The 21,265-nt window shown below is 34.7% G+C and overlaps 1 protein-coding gene across 1 annotated transcript in view; it reads left to right on the top strand.

Annotated features, from left to right (window-relative positions):
- The first annotated feature begins 1,730 nt into the window (after positions 1-1,730).
- Mis18bp1 (MIS18 binding protein 1) overlaps positions 1,731-21,265 on the top strand; it is a 34,777-nt gene continuing 15,242 nt past the window's right edge. Inside the window, exons 1-9 of the mRNA XM_051195915.1 lie at positions 1,731-2,352; positions 4,197-4,660; positions 8,479-8,552; positions 10,763-10,893; positions 11,538-11,625; positions 12,237-12,385; positions 16,028-16,131; positions 17,422-17,518; positions 19,951-20,761. Coding sequence (XP_051051872.1) covers positions 1,818-2,352; positions 4,197-4,660; positions 8,479-8,552; positions 10,763-10,893; positions 11,538-11,625; positions 12,237-12,385; positions 16,028-16,131; positions 17,422-17,518; positions 19,951-20,761 — 2,453 coding nt within the window. The 5' untranslated portion in view covers positions 1,731-1,817. The remainder of the gene's footprint in view (positions 2,353-4,196; positions 4,661-8,478; positions 8,553-10,762; positions 10,894-11,537; positions 11,626-12,236; positions 12,386-16,027; positions 16,132-17,421; positions 17,519-19,950; positions 20,762-21,265) is intronic.

Here is a 21,265-nt window from a genome sequence, read left to right as displayed (position 1 = left end):
TTTGAAAAAAGAAAAAAATTGATATCCTTTGTTCTAGTTGCTGCAGTAATCATTTTCCTGTTTTTTGAGACAAGGTTTTATAGCCCAGTCTGGCTTTGAACTTCCTATTTTCTTTCAGCTTCCTGAGTGCTAGAATGTGCCACAACGCATCCACATGTGTTCATATTTTCCATGATAGTTCTTTTCCATTTCTGTGATGTAAAAAGTTATTAGAACTGTTATAAATCAATAGATTTATAGATGTTATAAATCTTAATTAGTAAATTCTAGGTAAAAAGTTTGTACACCCCATAGGCATCTCCACCAATGCAACAGTCCAAATCAGACCAAATCAAACTGAATTAGAAAAGGCCCATATTTAATGACTACACTGCTCCTGGGTGGCCTTTTAGCCACCCCCCCCACCAGAGAGGACATGGGAAAGAGAGACAGGAAAACCACATGTCTATTTCTATTTGTGGGGGGTGGGGTTGGGTGGCAGTTTAAATAAACTACTTGAGTGGTCTTAAGCATCTGTGGGCGAAGGGGTAGTCATTTGGCAACTTTCTGAGATACAGCAGGGTTTGGAGGGAGATGGGGGGGGGCTTGGATAGAACTTCCATCATAACATTCCAGACTCTTTGGGTTATATGGATGCCAGGGGCTGGGGTGCTATTTCCACCATAACACCAGGTACCTAGGAGTGAAACATTCATTTTAAGTATTACTGCAATATACAGTTTAAGACCATTTGTATTTAAATAAATAATTTTCTTCCAAAATTCTAAATAGCAATACATTTAAATAATTATGATAAATTCAAATTACTTCTTCATTAGAATGTTTTGATTAAAATCTTATAATTTAAATATTCTGTAGCATAATAGAGCCAGACTATTTAAATAATTGGATGTGTATATTAGGATCATTATAGCTATGCCTTAAAAATTCTAAGTGCATAAAGGGAAGTACATTTGTTAACTTTTTTTTTTTGTAGCCTAATGTAGTACCTAATTTGGATGTCATTCTCTTTTTATGCAAATACTAGATTGGAACCTTAAAGAGTTAATGTTTGAATAAATTTCACTGCTGCAGTAGAATGTCTGTATAGTATGCTCAAGGTCCTGGGATACAGCTCTAGCACCAGACTCAAAAATCTCAAAAATGTATAGGAAGCTTCATCCTGGGTAGCTCTAAAACCACTTAAAGGGATATATTCCCATAGCTGTCAGGTAAATTTCAAAAAATGGATATTTAAAAGTCAGAAGTCAGGGATATTAACTAGGTTATTTGTTAAATGGCATCTTTTTTTGTTTTGTATTGTTGAGTTTTTTGTTGTTGTTGTTGTTTTGGTTTGGTTTGGTTTGGTTTTCGAGACAGGGTTTCTCTGCTTTGGAGCCTGTCCTGGAACTAGCTCTATAGGCCAGGCTGGCCTCAAACTCCCAGAGATTCTCATGCCTCTGCCTCCAGAGTGCTGGGATTAAAGGCCACCAATGTCCCTCTGTCCTTTTTGTTTTTATTTATTTATTTATTTGTAAGAAGGCAGTTTTAAATGCCAAACTGCTTTTCTCTTGAAAAAGGATGAAAACTGTAATTTAATAAAAACAGTAAATATTAATCTGATTTGTGATATATAAATTGTCTAGTGTTAATAAGAACCAATTAAACCTTTTTAATGATATAATGTTACGGAAAATCGGTAAACTTAAAAATCATCAAATAATGATAAAAGTTGATTTTATTACAGGTTTCTCTGAACTGCTGTTGAAGTTCTGCCTGGAAACTTGGGTTGATTGAATTTTCTATAAAAGGCACTTTGTTGCCACTGCCTTATCAAGATGATTGCAGCAGCGTCTTTGAAACATGTAGGAATTCATTTGTCTTCTGGGCTCTCTCCAAGAAGAAATATGCCTGTAGATGCAGTGTTTATTGACAGCATCCCTTCAGGCACACTTACTCCTATAAAAGATTTGGTGAAATATCAAAAGTCCTCTTTGAAGTTGAATGGCTATAAAAAGAATCAGTTAGAAATGGCAACTTCCAACAACAAAAACATCTTTCAATCCACCATGCTTTCAGAGGCTATCCCTTCAAACAGCTACCTTGATGTCAGTGCTATAAAGCCCAGTGTGAATGGATTAAGAAATGAAGCGAACTGTGAAACACCAGGAAAAATTTTTCAACGAATGAAAGAAAAAGTACAGCACAACAAACAAGAACAAGCATCAAGGAGCAGTAACATGTTGGGGTCACCCAAATGTGAACGTAATGAAGTCCTCACTTCTAACAGAGATAAGAGAATTCAGTTGCAACAAACCTACCTCTGTGAGGAAAAAAAGGAATCATTCCAATCCAATAATACTTCATTTAGAGGTTGGTTTAATTACTCATGGATTTAAAAAACTACAATGTCTTTTTTATCTGTTTAATATGTCAGACTCTTTTTAAGTTCTTGGGATATCATAATGAAGAGAATACCAAAATGTTTGTTCACATTCTGGAGAACTTTAAAAGTAATTTTTGTGGTATAATAAAAGAGGAAGAAGAAGAAAGGAAAAAAAAAAAAAAAAAAAACCAAAACGGAGCCAGGCATGAAGAGGCAGTCCAGAGCATTACCTTTGTGTTAGTACTAGCCTGGACTACTGGGTTCTTTAGTGGGGCCTTGTCTCATAAGACAGCAAAAAAAGTATAGTAAAGATGATGGGTCTAAGTGAATGGTGTATGGTCAGAATAAGCCTCAGTGAGAAGATGAGATTTTAGGTGCAAAAGTTTGTGAGGTAATAAATACATATCCGAATAACTAACCTAACCTAAATTCAGATACTAGCTGTGAGTTTAGTGCATCATGAATGAAGAGGCAGCTCAAAAGTCAGTTGTACAGAAACACTGTGTCTCTCTCTCTCTCTCTCTCTCTCTCTCTCTCTCTCTCTGTGTGTGTGTGTGTGTGAGAGAGAGAGAGAGAGAGAGAGAGAGAGAGAGAGAGAGATGTCTTATAATCGGGATAATTGTTGATCTGATAGCCTAGTCTGGAAAAATAAAGTGTAAGAAATGAAAAGTGGAAATCTTCCTTTCTTCCTCCCTCCTTACTTCCTCCCTCCTTCACTCACTCACTCCCTCCTCATTCCCTCCCTCCCTTCCTCCCTCCTTCCCTTATACTGGGGATTAAGTGTGAAGTCTTAAGTATATTATACAAGCACTGTCACTAGCTTTGTAGAGGTTTTGTTTTGAGAAGGTCTTGCTATGCAACCCAGGCCAACCTGAACTTGAGAGATTCATATCTTAGTCTTTAAGTGCAGTTATGTGCCACCAGGCCTAACAACTATAAGAATTTGGGGTACAGATCAGAGTACACAAAACAATATTTCTTATAGGAAGTAGGAGGATAAAAAGGAACAAATGAAATAATGTAGCATGATATATATATATGCATATGTAACATGTGTATATACATATACATATATATATATATATACTATGTATGTGTGTGAGTATATGAGTCAGTGATAGGATTTGAGAGCTGATGAGGTTCTTATGTGAGATTCTGATGACTTTGTCCAAATCTGCACACATAAAATGATCTCTTTCTTCTCTGGCACACATTTTAAGCATTATCCCTTTCATGTATGAAAAAAAAAAACCTCAATTCTATATTAAAAATGCATTAAATGTAAAGATTTAAAATATAAAATGGAAATAGTACTACTAGTCCATATTTGTCTAGTTGATAGATGTTCATTTCTTTGAAGGCCTAAAACTTATGTCAAAACTGGGCATGGTGATTGATATATTCCTGCAGTCCCAGTGTTCATGAGGCTTTCAGGCTTGAGGCCTTTACAACTAGGTTTCATATTTGGAATTTTAAGTGGTGGGTCACAACTCGTTAATTGTTCATGCCCTTAGGACCACCTGAGAAGGATCCCCATAGGGCCTTGTCCCCATAGGGCCTTGGCATCCTCTGGTACCCAGTAGTATGGAATGTGCTGCTAATCCAGAATTTCAGTAAAGATAGCTCCAGTGGCTTTTGACAAACTATGCCCTAGTCTTTGGTGCTGCTTATATAAGGAGGAATCAGGGGCAAGGACTGTCAGTCAAAGACACTCCAAAGAAGAAACAAAACAAAAACTAGAGACACTTAAACAGGAAGATGGAGCACTCCTAATCTGATGTATTTTTACATGGGGCCTTTCTATAAATTTTGTTTTTTGTATTTTTGGCAGAGCTTCCAGTTTTGAACCAAGAACAAGAAAATGCTACAGCTTCAAGCGCCCCAAGCAGGGCATTAACTAGAGCTCAGTTTGCTAGACAACTTCTTCATTCAAAGGAGAACACTGTTAAAACCACCATGTCCAAAAAAGACACATTTGTTTTGGAAGACATTAATTCTACTTATGAAAAGTTTGAAAATACTGTTAAAACTGATAATACTAATTGTGTTCCTATTAATAATCATAGTCAATTGATGACTTCTCCCAGTGACACATCAACAGAAGGAACAGCAAAAGAGGGGACTTTAGAACAAAGTGAAAAAAAAGGTTCTAGAAGGACTGTTTGTCAAAATTCCACGAAAGATACCTGTGAAATTATACCTGCAAATTCAAGACTTAATCTAACAGTATCTGGCTGGTCTAAAAGGAAGGTTTCAAAGCTTGCAACTATTGTAAGTGAAGTTAAACAATACCAGGTAGGAAGACATTTAAGGCAGGTATTTATTTCTATTTTTAATTGCCTCCTTATTTAAATTCTCATTATGGTTTTTTTGTTTGTTTGTTTTATTATTGACTGTAGCAACAATGATCCTAGTGAAAAGATGAATGGGTTGAAAGTAAGGTCACTCAGTCATTAATTCTTGTCTTGTTCTATTACTAGTTGTAAATGTCAACAATTCTCTTAAGCCTATAAGATGATGACATTGCTCCTGCTTCTGTTTTTCTGACTTTTGAGGTATTACTGACAACATTTGCAATAGAAAAGAATTTTAACAGCCAAAGAGTTGAGAATTTTCAGGCTGGAGAAATGACTCAGAGATTAAAAGCATTACCTACCTGTTCTTCTAGAGGTCCTGAGTTCAGTTCCAGCAACCACATGGTAGCTCACAATCATCTATAATAAATTCTGGTGCCCTCTTAGTAGCATACAGGCAGAACATGGTGTACCTAATAAACAAATCTTGAAAAAATGAAAAAAAAGTTGAGAATTTTCTTGATATAAAGTTATATAGGTAGTCAATAAAAAAACTTTAAAGCATCAAACTATGTTACATTAAGACACGTTTTTGAAGGAAATGTAATGTCAGTTCAAGAAGAAATATAAGCATGGTATAAACCCGAGGCTTAATCTTCCAGCTCTGAAAAAAAGGAAAAGGACAACATAAAATTCCCAACTTTTAAAACTATGCTTGTTACGTTTAAGTAGGTGATAGTATCAAATTGAGATGGTGTTTAATTCTGTCTTAACTTTAAAAATGAAATAGTTATAGTTTTATATCTCAGTACATTTGCTATAAATTGCATCATTTAAAAATATTTAAATTTAATGGTGAAAATTTGGAATTTACTTAATGTATGAGGAAAGTTTGAAAAATATTTTAAGATTTCCTAGTACTTCTTCATCTCTATCATGCTGTTTATATCAGCTACCATAAGAACTTCAAGCCTTCCAGGACTCATCTGTAGATAGTTTTGTACATTCTCTAACTCTGACCTAGTCTCTCACTCATACTCAATATACTTTATTATACTGTGTCCTCTTCAACTTGAGATATATTCTATTATCTATGTTCTGTGAACATTTTTTTTTTTTACTTGCTCTAGCTGAAATAGGCATTATATAAACAACCTCCTTTATTTCTTTTTCATTTCTCTTCTTTTCTGTTTTGTTTGTTTGTTTGTTTGTTTGTTTGTTTGTTTGAGATGGGGTTTCTCTGTGTAGCAGTCCTGGCTGTTGTGGAACTCCCTCTGTAGACCAGACTGGCCTCCAACTCAGAGATCCACCTGCCTCTGACTCCCAATGCTGGGATTATGGTGTGTACCACCACCTGTCAATTTCTGTTTCTTTAGTGATTCCTTTTCTACATTTACCATCTACTTGAGCCCTACTCATATCTATCACATTGCTAGTACATGTACCAGATTCTTGATGCAGATGTTTCTAATGTTACTATAATTCCTTCTTCATTAAACTTTATAACTACCTCATGCTCAAGATTCTGATGCCACTAAGACAGCCAGTCGTTCATTACAGACACATATCCTCATTGCTCTTTATCCCATGCAGATTTCTTTGGTCCATCATTTCAACCATTATATGTTAACTCTCTTAACCTTTGAGCCATCTCCCCAGCCCCATATGATAACTCCCAACACTATTTTTCCAGTAACTTCTAGTGACAGAAGAAAAGCTTATGCCTTTACTTTAGTTTCTATCCTGACTAGTCCTGCAACCATTCAGTCCCAAACAAACACACAGAGAAACTTATATTAATTATAAACTGTTTGGCCTATTGCTCAGGCCTATTTCTTACAACTTAAATTATCCTTTAATTCTTATCTATGTTTAGCCACGTGACTTGGTACCTTTTCTCAGTATGGCATTCTCATCTTGCTTCCTCTGCGTTTGGTTGGTGACTGCATCTCTCTGCCTTTCCTCTTCTTAGAATTTTCCTAGTCTGATAGACCCACATACTTCCTGCTTGGCTAATGACCAATCAGTGTTTTATTAAACCAATATGAATGGCAAATCTTTATAGTGAACAAGAGTATTATCCCACATCATAGTTTACCATTCTCCACATGATTAATCATGGAGTGAAATCTTCTTGCTTACCCCTTTCAAGTACTTGTGCTTTTCCTGCTACCTATTTAGAGCGTTTTAACCTGTTCTTTGATTAGAAAAATCTTATAAGCCATGTGGACTTGTACTTTATTTTATTCAGTTCTCTGCTCCAAGACCTTTCTTAACCATCTGTGTTAAGCACCCCTGTATGTTTTTATTATTCATAGTAACTATGTATATATTTGTTTGGGTACCATCTCCTTCCTTCTTGCTTCTACTTCCTCCCAGTATGTTCTCATTCACAGGCAGTGTTTACCCTACAACCGCAGCCAGTTTATTTCTTGTCCAATCCCCAATGTCTAGAACAGTAGCTATAGCTCAAATGTTTGATGATAGTGTTTTAAATAAATAATGTAGCATAAGATTCTAAAATTTGACTTGTAATCTATCAATTCCACTAGTCATCTATTATAGGAAAGTTTAGATATTTTTTTCTTTTTGTATTTTTGTAAAATAGAAATGCTGTTTTCTTCCTAGTGTTAAGATACATAAACTAGTGAATCTAAGGCACACTAAGGAACGCTTTCTCATCTTTTCTATTGCCGCTAACCTTTTCAAATGTGGTGAAAATAGTATTACTCATAGTCTTCTTATCTTGTTTTCAGCTCTGGAGATCAAACCTGGGGACTTATGCCATACCACTCTAGCTATATGCCCAAATACCTATATTTTAATAGAATGATTAAGAAATTCAATACCAAAAACCATCCACCCATTTTAGCATGTTTTCCTGGTTTAGTTTAAAGTCATTGGGGAACTTGCCTTTATATATAAATTCACACTTTTATTTAAAGTGAATGGCACGCATTAGTTATTCTATTAACTTTCACTTATTTCTATTTAGAAACATTTTAACTGTTTATGTTATTAAATTTTTATGAACTGTAAATGTTTTTATTATCAGTGTTCATAGAAAATTCTATATTTTAGTGGCATTTTACTTATACCAAAAACATTTTCTGAGTTAGTCAGCTGCTTGCTTTGGAATAGAATAGTATTGAATGTTTATTACCAGATTACCAGCTCTGATTTTATGGTGTATAGAAACTGAAAATGTAGCTCTAAGTCGGCTTAACAAAATTATATTCAAGGTATATATTTGGCATTTCTTTGTTCCCTGAAAGTTGTGTTTCCTAAAATATTTGGTGGTTTGATGTGTGTGTTAAGATTCTCTTCCCCCTTATAGATAAGCCATTTTGTATGAGTATTTGAAATGAAGATATTTCTGTATTATAGGCAAACAATATAGCACAACCTCAGTTAAATGTCTATTTTTTTTTTTTTTTTTTTTTTTTTTTTTTTTTAAGAATTGCTGTTTAAGCCAGGCATTGGTAGTACAGGCCTTTAATCCCAGTACTTGGGAAGCAGAGGCAGACAGATCTCTGTGAGTTCGAGGCCAGCCTGGTTTACAGAGCGAATTCCAGGACAGTCAGGACTGTTTCACAGAGAAATCCTGTCTCAAAAAAACCAAAAAATAAATAAACAAACAAAAAAGAATTGCTGTTTAAAATGGGCTGGTTCTTAGACTGATGTGTAAGAAAAAACTGGGGTTATAAGGCTTTTCTTATAGTTCATATTTTCTACTTTTTAATGCTATAATTTTATAATCCTGCTGCAAGTAGCTCAAGAAATGTCCTTTGTTTTATTAGTTCTTTTGTTTTTGAATAGGCAGTCCAGCTACAGGAATGGATGATTAAAGTCATCAATAATAATACAGCTATATGTGTAGAAGGAAAGCTGGTGTAAGTATAACATTTAAGTGTTTTTTTATTAACATTTAAGTTTGTTTTATGTAAGTGATCAGTGACAAATAGCATCTTCATACAAAACACATTCTCATGAGGTTATAAACGGCTAAAGTTATCTGATGTAAATTACTGATCCACCAAAGGATTAAAATTATTTAAAGCTATCAAATAGTTGCATATTAAGTAATTGACACTCTGGTTGTCTCAGAAGTAAAAGCATTGTCCAAAAGTAGAGTTTAATTCAGTTTCTCCATAGTAAAACAACTTATAGTAGAACAATATGAAGTATCCTGGTTCTAAGGTTGGATATGGAAAGTCTAGTTGTCTATCTTACTGCCTTATCCCGTTTTCCAGAATGTCTTAAGATGCGGCATAGATTGCCTTTGTGAGTCTGATTAGTGCTGCTTACTGCCAATGTTACTTGAACAAGTTGCTTATACTCTGTGAGGCTCCATTTCTTCATTAATACAATGGTAATAATAATATGACCAATATTGTGGGATGCTTTTCTTGTCTTAAGGGTCTCGTATAGCCCAGGTTGGCCTTGCACTACTATGTATTGAGGACAACTTTCGCCTTATGTTTAGTGCTCAGCTTTATTGTAGGTGGTGTAAGAATTAAATGAGTTAATATTTGCAGTGTTAAAGAGCAGTACTTTTTAAGAGTTTGATTTAAATGTTAAACAAAGCTCCAGGCTATGGTGGTGCAAGCCTTTAATCACAATATTCTGGAGGCACAAAGGCTCTATGTGAGTTTGAGGCCAGCCTGATCTACAGAGTTCCTCAGGGCTATTTAGAGAGACCATGTCTTGATTCAATTTAGGGAACTTCTTTATGTATATGTATATGTTTATTGCTCAGCACTTATCTAATAGATCTTCATATTTGGTTCCAATTTTATATTTATTGTTAGTTTCATTTAAAGAAGTATGAAAGTGTAGAAGTAAAGAAGTGTAGATTTCTGGGCCAGTGATTTGCAACTTTGATTTATTTTTTTCTCAACTAGAACAAAATGGAAGGTAAAAACATTTGCCTTTGGGGGCTGGAGAGATGGCTCAGAGATTAAGAGTACAGGATGCTCTTCTAGATGTCCTGAGTTAAATTCCCAGCAACCACATGGTGGCTCACAACCATCTATAATGAGATCTGGTGCCCTCTTCTGGTGTGAGGGTATACATGTAGATAAAACATTGTATGCATAGTAAATTCATAAATCTTTATTTGTAAAAAAAAAAAAACAACAACAACAACATTTGCCTTTGTATTTATGGTTAAGAAAAGATAAAAACCCCTAAAAATTACATGATCTACTTGGCATTTCAGAACATGGAACAGGAGGGAGGGAGTGGGGGTGCACAGGTAATCTATAATCTTAGGTACTTGGAAGATGTAAAAGTCCAAGGCTATCTTGGGTAACATAGTAATACCCACGAGCCAGCAAGGTGCTTCAGAGGGTAAAGGTGCCTGCTGCCAGGTTGTACAATCTTAATCGATCCCTGGAACCTATATGTTGGAAGAACTGATCCCCAGAAGCTCTTGCTTGACCCCATATGAATTCCATGGCATATGCAACGATATAAAATTGTGGAAAAAACCAGCAAGACCTCATCTGAATAAGTAAAAATAACATTTCTGGGGGGAAAAAAGCCAGCACAGTACAAAAATGTGAGGAAAGAGGCTGCCAAAATTCTTTGCAAGTTTAAGCTGAAGCTTCAAATTTGCCAACAGCAAATAATTGATGACAGTTGGTTTCTTTTTCCTTGCTAATTACTATGTTTTATATTAGGTGGATAAATTGATTGGCCAAAATATAGTTCTTGGCATATACTCTGAGGATCACATTAGCCAATCAGTTGAGTTCTGTATTGTTTAGCCCTCAAGTGTTTTGTAATTAGATTAGTAATACTGTTATTGTTGCAGTAGCCAGAAGTGCAAAATAAGTACTTCATTTAGGAAGGGTGATCTGACTTCATTTCACCATGAAGCCTTAGTTGTCATGGCCTCATTCTTGGAACAATCTTCCTGTTTTTATCAAGTGTTGATTATATATATATATATATATATATATATATATATATATATATATATATATCCAGCTCAAAATCACTATACTTCATTACACATTTGTATGCTTCTATATGTATATACAGCTTCTGGTAAAGTGTAAACATGCTGACCTTACTAAGCTTATTATTTTTTCCCTAGAGATATGACTGATGTTTATTGGCATAGTAATGTAATTGTAGAGCGGATTAAACACAATGAACTTAGGACATTATCGGGCAACATTTACATATTAAAAGGATTGATAGACCAGATTTCCATGAAAGAAGCAGGTAAATGGGTATCATTATTAGTTAAATCTTTCCATAGTTTCTCCTTTTTCTTAAATACCCAGGCTCATAAATTGACCCTAACCCTTGTAATGTACCATACACCCCACTGCCTTAATTTCCCCTTTGAGTAAATGCCTAGTACTAACTCCTTATGGCAGTTCAGCTTTGCCAGTCTTAGGTCACAAACCGACCAATTGTCCTCTTGTCACAGACTTTTCATTTTCTTGTTTCTAATATTCTAATTCTATATTGCCATTTGACTCATTCCCCCAGGTTTTCAGAACTTGGCTTCCTATTTCAGTAGAATTTCCCTGACTACCCCTTTTTAAATTGCTGTCCTCTCCTTTTCTCCCATGAAAATGCTTAGTCACTTTTTCTGTAATACCAGTCTAGCAATGAACTTTATTTCCTGGCTTTGCTTTCTCTTTCTCTTACACACAAGACATCAAATGTGTAGGGATTTTTATTTGCTTAACTGATGGGTCCTCAGTATTCCCAGCAGTGCTTAGCGTATATAGTAAAACAAGTATGTATTTATTGATTGACAGTGAATTAGAGATGGCTCTTTAAAATTCTAGGCTTTTAGATAATTTTATTTTTTTAAATTAAAAAATTATGTATTTATTTTGCTTATTGTTAAATAGGGTATCCCTGTTTTCTCATAAGAAAATTTATGTTTGGATTCCCCCGAAATTGGAAGGAACACATTGATGATTTTCTAGAACAATTAAGGTAAAGTGTCCTTAACATTTTTTAAAATCAGCTTTATCAAGGTATAAGTTATGTTCCCTACCATGTACCCACTTTAGGTACAGAATATAATGGTCCTTTCATATGTATATGCCTCTGTAACCAATGTAAAATGGTTTTCATTTGTTGGGTTTTGTGTTGATGTACTAGTTTGGGAGTTTTTTGTGATCGTGGGTGTTTTAGAAATAATAACATTTTATTGGCATTTCTGTCATGTTGAGTAAGTTCATAAAGAAACTATAATCTTTGCCATATTTCAAGAATTCTTCAATTACCTACCCTTTGAATTGCGTGTTGTTGTCAAATATTGGTCTGAAGCTCTTGATTAATTTTATTCCATTAATTTTCAGTAGTTTTTGAGTGTTTTTTAATCCTGTCCTATAGTTTTCTTCAATCTGCTTCAATAATTGTTTTGTTGTTGTTTTGTTTTTAAGTGCTTGTTTGTTTTGAGAAGGGTCTCATGTAACAGATTAATCTCAATAAAAGCCCAGACTGGCCTTGAATTCCTTGATCATGCTATTTAATCTGTGGGTTGAGGCTTTCAGTTTTTTTGAGGACCAATATTAGAGAAAAATATAACAAAATTGTTTTAGGGCTGGAGAAAAGAACAGGAATAAGACCAGTCAGAAAACTGCAAGACTTCATGAAAAACAAAAATCAATGAAAAATGATGCAGAAGATAAACAAACAGATGTCCTCCAAAAGGCCAACATCACTTGTGACATTACTAATGATAACTTGGGTATGTTTGAATTTTTCCTTGTTGCTACAGTTGCTATAGAATCTTACATAAGCTTAACACTGTTATATATAATATGTAGTGTGATTCTCTTTGACTAAGTAGTACCTTGAAATTTCTGCTTTTTCACTATTCTGCAGACTGCTGCTCATTATCATTATTGCTTTTTATTTCATGGGATAAGCTTTTCATCACAATGCCCAAACCCAAATCAATAAAAGATTATATTTAGGCTCCCAGCAATTGTGTAGTAAAGACAAGTATCTGTATTTGCTTTTGTGGAGGAACTGGCATATGTTCTTGACTGGCAAGTGCTGTAAAAGTAGTTGGCAGAACTGTTCTACATCAGCTCTCTTCTAACATACTCTACATCTAATACCACCCTACTCTCACAAATAATGTATAAAGTTACATATATCCTCTCAATTATATAGATGATAAAAATTAACTGAAATCTGTTAAATTACTTGGAAACTTGTGAGATTTGCAGATTGTTTTTGCTAAAGGTATGGTATCATATTCAGTGTATGTATCTCACTCTAATGTTATATCAGTGGAACTCCCTTTCTCCTTGAACTTTTCTGTATCTTTTTTAGTTCAACGAAACCAATAATTTAAATATGTAAATGATTGTAAAAATTTCACTTAACAAAGCTTTAAATCTTTCTCAATCCTTCCTGTTTACAAAAGTCATCTTTTTTCTTGTTTGCTTGTTTTGTTATGTTTTGTTTTTGAGATTGGCAGTTTGGTTATTGACTTTACTAGAACATTTAAGTCTTCTGGAGTCCTGGGACAATATTTCTTGCTGTTGCCTACCCCATCCCCCTTGTTTAATTCCAAACTGAAAAATAACTCTGAGTTATTTTCTTAAGAAAGAGAGCAAATAAACATATGTTATAGAAAACATGTGGCAAGTGGAATGTGTTACAAATATATTATTACATTTTCTACAAGAAAATAATGAAAAACATGGTTAGAGAGATGGCTCAGTGGCTAAGACCATGAACTGTTCTTGCTGAGAATCTGAGTTCAGTTCTAGCACCACATCAAGCAGCTCACAGCTGCCTGTGTCTCCAGCTCTAGGGAATCCAATACCTTCTTCTGGCCTCTGGAGCCATTGCATATGCATGGTGCCATTGCATATGCATAAACCCACACACAGACACACAGACATATACATATATGCACACATACATATATAGATACATATAATAAAAAATGAAATGGAAAAAAAAACCCTTAGCTGTGCCTAACACTAAACAATTATGGTTATATAAATGTGCCAACCCATGATAATTTAAGATGACATGATTATTTTAATTAATGTAATTTTCTGTATTTAGTGCTATAACTATTATATCATAGTATTGTAGTTTATAAAACAGTTTATATCATTTATATAAGCATCTTATGAAGGATTTCCTATAGTATTAGCTTCCTATACTATATAGTAATCTCAAGAGTAAGAGCCGTCTGTTTTGTGTCTTTTCAATTTCTAAAGGAGTAAGAAAATACCTTTAGGGCCAGATGTTTTGTTTTGTTTTTGTTTTTGTTTTGTTTTGTTTTTCCTAATAATAAATAACAGCTTTAACTTTATTCTTCAGAGATAGTGAGACAGAACAACCAGGAAAGCTAAGATCACTACTGGGATCTAAGTGGATGGTGTGGTAGTTTGAGTAGGAATGACCCCCATGTGTTTGAATTCTTGGCCCATAGGGAGGGGCACTATTAAGAGGTATGGCCTTGTTGCAGCAAGTATGTCACTGTAGGGATGGGGTCTCATACGTTCGAGCTAAACCCAGTATGGCTTACATTCTCCTTCTGCCTACAGATTGAGATATAGAACTCTCAGCTCCTGGTTTAGCACCATGTCTGTCAGCATGTTGCCTTGTTTCCCACCATGAAGATATTAGACTAAGCCTCTGAAACTATAAGCAAGCCCCAGTCACATGTTTTCCTTTATAAGAATTGCCTTATTCATGATGTCTCTTCACAAATAAGAAAGGAGTGGGGCACTGCTATGATAAGACTGGCCATGCTTTTCTTTGAAGGAATATGGACTTTGGCAATTTGGATTAGAAGAGCAGTTGAGTGCTTTAAGTAGGGCTTACTGAGCCAAGAATATGGAAAACAATGGTTCTGAGAGCGATTTGTACTGTGACAGCCTAGTGCAAAAGGTTTCAGAGTAGAAGAATTTTAGTATGTGACCTAGAGACTATTCTTGTGATACTTTGGGGGGGAAAATATGTGGCTGCTTTTTACCCTTATCCAGAAAGTTTGCCAGAGGCTAAATGGAAGAGATTTGGATTAATTCCATTGGCAGAGAAAAATCCCAAAACAGCCTAGTATGGACTCAACTGTGTGGTTACTAGTGGTCATTCTTATATAGATCTATATTAAAAAGGTGATGGGAGATGTCATTCTGTAAATATGCTTCTCATACTGGTCAATGAATAAAGCACTGTTGGCCAATAGGAAAGCAAGACAGGCAGGACTAGGAGACAAGGAGGAAAGAGGAAGTAGCAAGGAGAAGTCAACATGGAGAGACTGGGGGGACCAGACGCCGACCCCACTCCCCAGTAAGATAAGACCACGTGGAAATACTTAAATTAATAGAAATGGGTTAATACCCAAGACAGAGCCAGCCGACAAGAAACAAGCACCTGGCCAACAGCACTATATCAAACACAGAGTCTCAGCGCATTAACTGGGGCCGGCACAGTGGTGGGACAAGACCAGGGGAGGGCGGAAAAAACCCACTCCTTACATGTGGCGCCCACTAGGGCCAGATGTTTTGACACATACCTTTAATCCCAGCACTTAAGAGAATGAATCAGGAACATCTGGAATTTAAGATCAGGCTGGTAGTACAAAATCCAACCACAAAAGCAAAAATAGCAGCTAAACAAAATTCTTATTTTAATCAATTTTTTAATTAGTGTTTGTGTGTGAGTGTGGGTGCCATAAGCCATGGCACTCCTGTGGAGAAAAAAAGTTCTCCACAAAATATTATAAAATTTGATTTTGCTGAAAATAATGTGGATTTAGTTAAAAATTGAAGTATATAAATTAACTGAAACATAATTTTATACATAAAGAAATGTAAGAAAAACAGTCATTAGCTTTCTATTTAGTTGATGTGCAGTTTGGATGTATAAGTATAAATTCACAAAATTAACTATACTATCCTGCTTTTAGATATAATAAGGGGTTCAAAGCATGTATAAACAATATGATTGTTCATTTTTTTTTTTAATTTTAGGAAAATGAAAGTGATTTGAACTAAACCATACTCTATAGAGAGTGGTTTGTCTTACAAAAAATATTTTATTATAATCAAATTACAGTGAATATATATGACATTTCATTACATAGATTTCTCTTCCTATAGTTAGTTCTTTAATGTGGAAAAGTCACTTATCTTTTCCTTTTTCTATTTTTCTTCCTCTCTCTCTTTCTCACTCTCTTGTTTTTCTTCCTTGTTTCCCTACTCTCCCTCCCTTCTTTACCTGAGATAGTCTCGTATATTGCTAACATTCCATCTTAATCTCCAGGGTGATGGCAATACAGGCACAGAACACCATAATATGCTGAAAAACACTGAATCTTCTATGTAATTACTTAATGCTATCTTTGAATTCACAGAAATGAAGAAAAAAGAGCACAGTGGTTTTCCAGGAGCTGCAGAAATTAACATTGGATATAATAATTGTCGAAATAAGCCTCGGTTAAGGCTCTTACATAACCAAGTAAGTAATACTATTCAAATAGTGGCATATATGACTTAGTTAAGTAAGGTATGGTGTTTAAGAACATAATGTGGTACCTGAAAAGTTCTAAGACTGCATCAAAAGATACAATTTCTTTTTAATAAGTATCATTTATAATTGATCCTAACTCAGAAACTGCAAAAGTCAAAAGGAGTCTATTTGAGATCTTAGGAATTGTAAGAATTGTTTCAGGTAAATAGACTCAGAGTTCTTTAAGTCAGTGTTTAAGAAGTTAGAAAAGGAGAAACTTACACTGTGCAGCAAAAATTATTTTTGGAGGGAACTTCTGTTGAAGTTAAACAGTTGTTTGTGAGAGGGACCATGTATAGTAGATGATAAAGAACAAAAAGTCCTAGGGACGGGATATATTTCCATTGGTAGAGTATTGGAATGTCTGAGAGATATACCCTTGGTTTGATCCCAGTACTCCTAAATTTTTTAAGTATATGTCTTACTAAAAATGTCTATAGGATAAAATTTCAATAACTTCTTTATGAATCTTAAACGTTCAGAGACGATGTAATTATCTTTTATAGCTGCCTGCAGTCACAGTTCACATCTCTAGAAAAAAATTTGTTTAGTCTTTCTCCTTTGAAAGTCTCAACTGCATGTTAGAAAACTCAGTTAACTTTAGCTTTAATTCCCATAATGTTGTATTTTATTTTGTTTTAAAATTTACATTTATTTATTTGGAGGTCGGGGCAAGCTACCTCAAGCAAGCATGCATCAGAAGGCAATTTGCATGAGGCAGTTTTCTCCTTCCATCAGGCAAGTTCCCAGCCTTTGTACTTGCTTAGGCATCTCTTCAGCCTTTAGAGATCTTTATTTGTTTTCCATTTTTTCATTGAAAAAATACAGGCAACAAAACAAAAGTAGAGTAACGCTTTAAATAAAGTTTTAAAAAGTACTTGAAAAACTGCAAATATAGTCTTCATGGTAAGGGGTGCTTCCTGTTTTCCAGTTCCAGTTCACTTCCCTTCTGACCTCCTTTGGCCACATGGCATATACTGAGGCACGTACACATAAATTAAAAAGAAAATATTTTTTAAAAAGTAAAATTGCAAATTATAATACTTTTGTAGGATCACGTACCCCTGTGTACTACTTCTAAAGTTATAGTTCCAACAAGACTTTCTGAATGCTCCATTAATGAAATTTGTAGACTAGGAAGTACCTAAAATTTTTCAATAAATACTTGATTCATGCTGTGGAAATACCCAACATCATGTCTGCAATTTAGTTGTTAAAAGTACATTATTTATTTTGAAGGAATTAACCGAAAAAAAAGATTGCAGAAAATTCCCTTCAAAAAACTTTGAAAATTCTGAAGGAATACATGAAAAGAAAATTCGAAGTCAGAAGCAAGGTAATATCTTTGGTAGTTGTATAATTATTAGTATAGTAACTGTTTAAAATTTTAACATAATAAATTATCTTTTTAAGTTTCTTAATATAAAATGGTAAATATGTTAATGGTTTAAAGTACCTATTTGTGATAAAATGATTATTTAATGAAGTAACATGTTACTTTAAATATGATATTATTTATAGGATTGCTTTTAATGTGATCCCTAAGTAGCTTTATCTCTGCTCATATGAATGTTTCCTTTTATGTAATTAATGCCACAGTTATGGTTTGATGAAGGTTGATTTTACAAAGTAATTCAAGGTTTTTAATACCCAAATTTAAAGTGCCTTTTCTCTAAAAACTAACAAGTTCAAGATTTCATGTTATGATAAATTCATGGGCCTAGTAGTATATTTTACTATAACTGAAAAGCAAGAATGAAGAACAGCTATCAAAATTCATAAAAGTAGGGAGGAATACAATACTGTCTAGGCTACTAGATTCAAACAAGTTAAAGTACTTAAAAGAGGCTGAATATTTATTGAGATTATTGTTATTTATTTATTTGGTTGGTTGGTTTTGGTTTTGGTTTTTTTAGACAGGATTTCTCTTTGTAGCTTTGGAGCCTTTCCTGGCACTGGCTCTGAAAACCAGGCTGGCCTCAATCTCACAGAGATTTGTCTGCCTCTGCCTCCCAAATGCTGGGATTAAAGGTGTGTTTAACCACTACCTGGCTTTTTATCGAATTATTAAATAGAATGAAATGATCTAACTGAAGGCTTTATTTGATTTATATAAGGAATTGGAAGAAAATACTTTGTAAATCTGTGATATTCATGAAAAATCTTGTGGAAGTATTTTTTTTTTATTAGGATAGTGGTACTAATCAAATAAATTATCCAAGCCGGGTGGTGGTGGCGGTGCATGCCTTTAATCCTAGCACTCTAGAGGCAGAGGCAGGTGCATCTCTGTGAGTTTGAGGCCAGCCTGATCTACTGAGTTAAGTTCTAGGACAGCCTCTAAAGCTACAGAGAAACCCTGTTTCAAATCCCCCAACCCCCCCAAAATTAAGTAAATAAATAATCCACAATTTATAATTTTGCAGTTTTCCCCACCATTATTAACTGTCAACTGCTTATTTTGTTACTTTTCTTTCATGACATGATTTGTGTACATAGTTGCTGTGTTTTGATGCAACTGCAGTATTATGATGGTGTGGTGATTTATAGTTCTTAAGTTAGTGTCTTAGTTCTATTGCTGTGAAGAAATACCATGACCAAGTCAGCTTATAGAAAGAGCAGTACCTGAGAGGCCTGAACCTCAGGCCTGGGACAAGAGCTATCTGGGAATGGCATGGCTTTTTGAAACCTCAAAGCATGCTCACCAGGGACACTAACTAGAGCCAGTCATTCAAACATGTGGCTTATGGTGGCCATTCTGGTTCAAACCACCATATTAAGCATAAGTAGAATTTAATAAAGTTAGAATTATAGGTAGAGTGGTTCTAGTTTCTCAAGTTTTAGATCAGACAGCTTGTCTCATTTGCTTTCTTCCCCTGTAAGATGATAAAATAAAGATAACAAGTTCTGCAGTTTTTTTTTTTTTTTTTTTTTTTTTTTTTTCCATGATAATTCTTGGAGATTGGGAGAGATTTGCAAAAAAGGTGCTGCTTTGGCTATGTTGGGGACGAAAGGAGAGCTACCCGTATGCATAGAATTCCACATTTTCCTAACTGCATCCTTAACTAATTCAACTTTTTTTAAATCTTACAATGTCTGATTAGGTTTAGTGACCTTAATGAATTTATGTCTCCTATTTAAAATTCTGATAATTGATTATTAAAACATGTTTATTATCTACTAATACTTGAGAGTCCATTCTAATATCAGCAAAATAAAAAAACTGGTTTAAGAAAAATAAAGTTCTGACATTAATGATTTTCTTAATCTAGCTTTAAGATGACTGGTGTACAATTAAAAGTACAATTAAAATGCCATTTTAAAAAATTTTCCCGGAAACTTAATATCATGGAGAGCTTTCAGTCTGAAGAATGGGGACAGTTTGTGGATACAGATTCAGCCTAAGCAAGTAATAGTTCATCTTATAGAGAAGTAGAGGAAATTTTTCAGGGAAAGTAAACAATGTTCAGGCCAAAGCAGATTTGAAAAATAGGTGATCTAATACTCATAGAGAATGGTTCTAATTTGAGGTCAGTGAATGATTGAAAGTATGTTGAAAGGCAGGTAGAAAAGCTCACATGTGTGCCAGTAAACCCGGAAGGCCTTGGCAGGATTGTGTAAATACCCAAATGCTACATTGAAGAAGGAGTAATCTAAATAGACCAGTGCTTTGTGTAACCTGTGGGGAAAATGGTTTTATTTCGAAAAAGTATTTTTTTTTCTGTACTTAAGAGATTTTGGTTTTGATTTGGTTTTGTTCAATGAAAAAAGAGAGAACTGAAGTATTAAATATACCCATTGATACTCCAAATTCGCTGGAACCACCTACCTCTGACAAAGACAGAAAATGCCTGCCTCTGAATCAGAAGGAAGTTTATGTTTTAGTAACACCACTTAAAACTAGAAAGGTGATAGAGCAAAGATGTATGGAGCACAATCTCTGTATCAAAGGAGTTTCAAATATTTTCAAACCAAAGCATAAAGAAGACAGTGAGTCAGACGTACATATAAGTTCTACCCATAAGTCCTCAGAGACCTTTGAACATAATGTGAGTTATGAAAGTAACCACAAGGAAGATTGCAGTGAATGTGATATACTGACTGTTAGAAAGAATATTCAGATACCTTGCCCTAAAAATAAGCAAATGGTCACCAGTGATTTTAAGAAGAATACTAAGTTGCCCTCAAAATCGAAGAAAACTGAAAATCAAGTAGCTGTATCATCTTACAGCCAGTCCTCATCACTTTTGTCTTGTGACGAGAATGAAACAGACATTAGAAGAAGTAAAGCCAGAGCAAGAAACACCAAAGAAAAGTTGACTGACCAGAGAAAGAGCACATGCAATATCACAAAAGATATCCTACTGGTTTCAGACTCTAAAGATTATACCGATTCTCATATCACATCAAAGAAATCTAGATCTTCTGCTAAAGAAACTCTTCCAGAATCTGGTGTTAACAAAGACTTTCCAGTTGAAGTTAAGGGATCTGATACAAGGAATGGGCAACCGTTAGGCCGATGTCTACCTGGCTTAAGTGATGATGAGGAATGGAATGAACAAGAATTACAGAAGCTCCATCGGTAAGTAGCTTTGTCTCTGGAATATCTGCAGGATGGTTACAACAGCAGGAAGGGCCTGATTTAATGATTCCCCATCAGTCTTAGTATAGTATTGTCAGTGAGCTATTCAGAAGAAATGAACAATTATTCTTTATTTTTTTATTAATTAATTTTATTTTATATAACAAAGTCCAATTAAATGAAAACAAACATTTATACACAATATTTGGGAATTTGGGCGTTGTTCTTTCCAAACTACTTCCTGCTGGTAAGGGGCGCTGTCTTGGGGGATTCGAAGAAGATTCAGAAATCCTGGCTATGGTCTGTAAGGCTGCTTTGTCCAGCTGTTTTGAATGTACACCTTGTACTCTGTTTCAGGCGGTCTGGCGTGATCAAAACACATTAGTCTGGAAGGAATCTACATCTTTGCATTTTCTGTGGAAACAAAAATAGAAATCCTTTTCCCCAGTAACTTGTCCTTCAACTTAAATTTTGGAGTCAAAGCATTTTTTTTTAATTTAATTT

This window comes from Phodopus roborovskii, unplaced genomic scaffold (assembly GCF_943737965.1).
Source record: "Phodopus roborovskii unplaced genomic scaffold, PHOROB, whole genome shotgun sequence".
NCBI classification, from domain to species: Eukaryota; Metazoa; Chordata; class Mammalia; order Rodentia; family Cricetidae; genus Phodopus; species Phodopus roborovskii.
The sequence above is the reverse complement of the archived record's forward strand: the minus strand, read 5'-3'. Positions and strand labels throughout refer to the sequence as shown.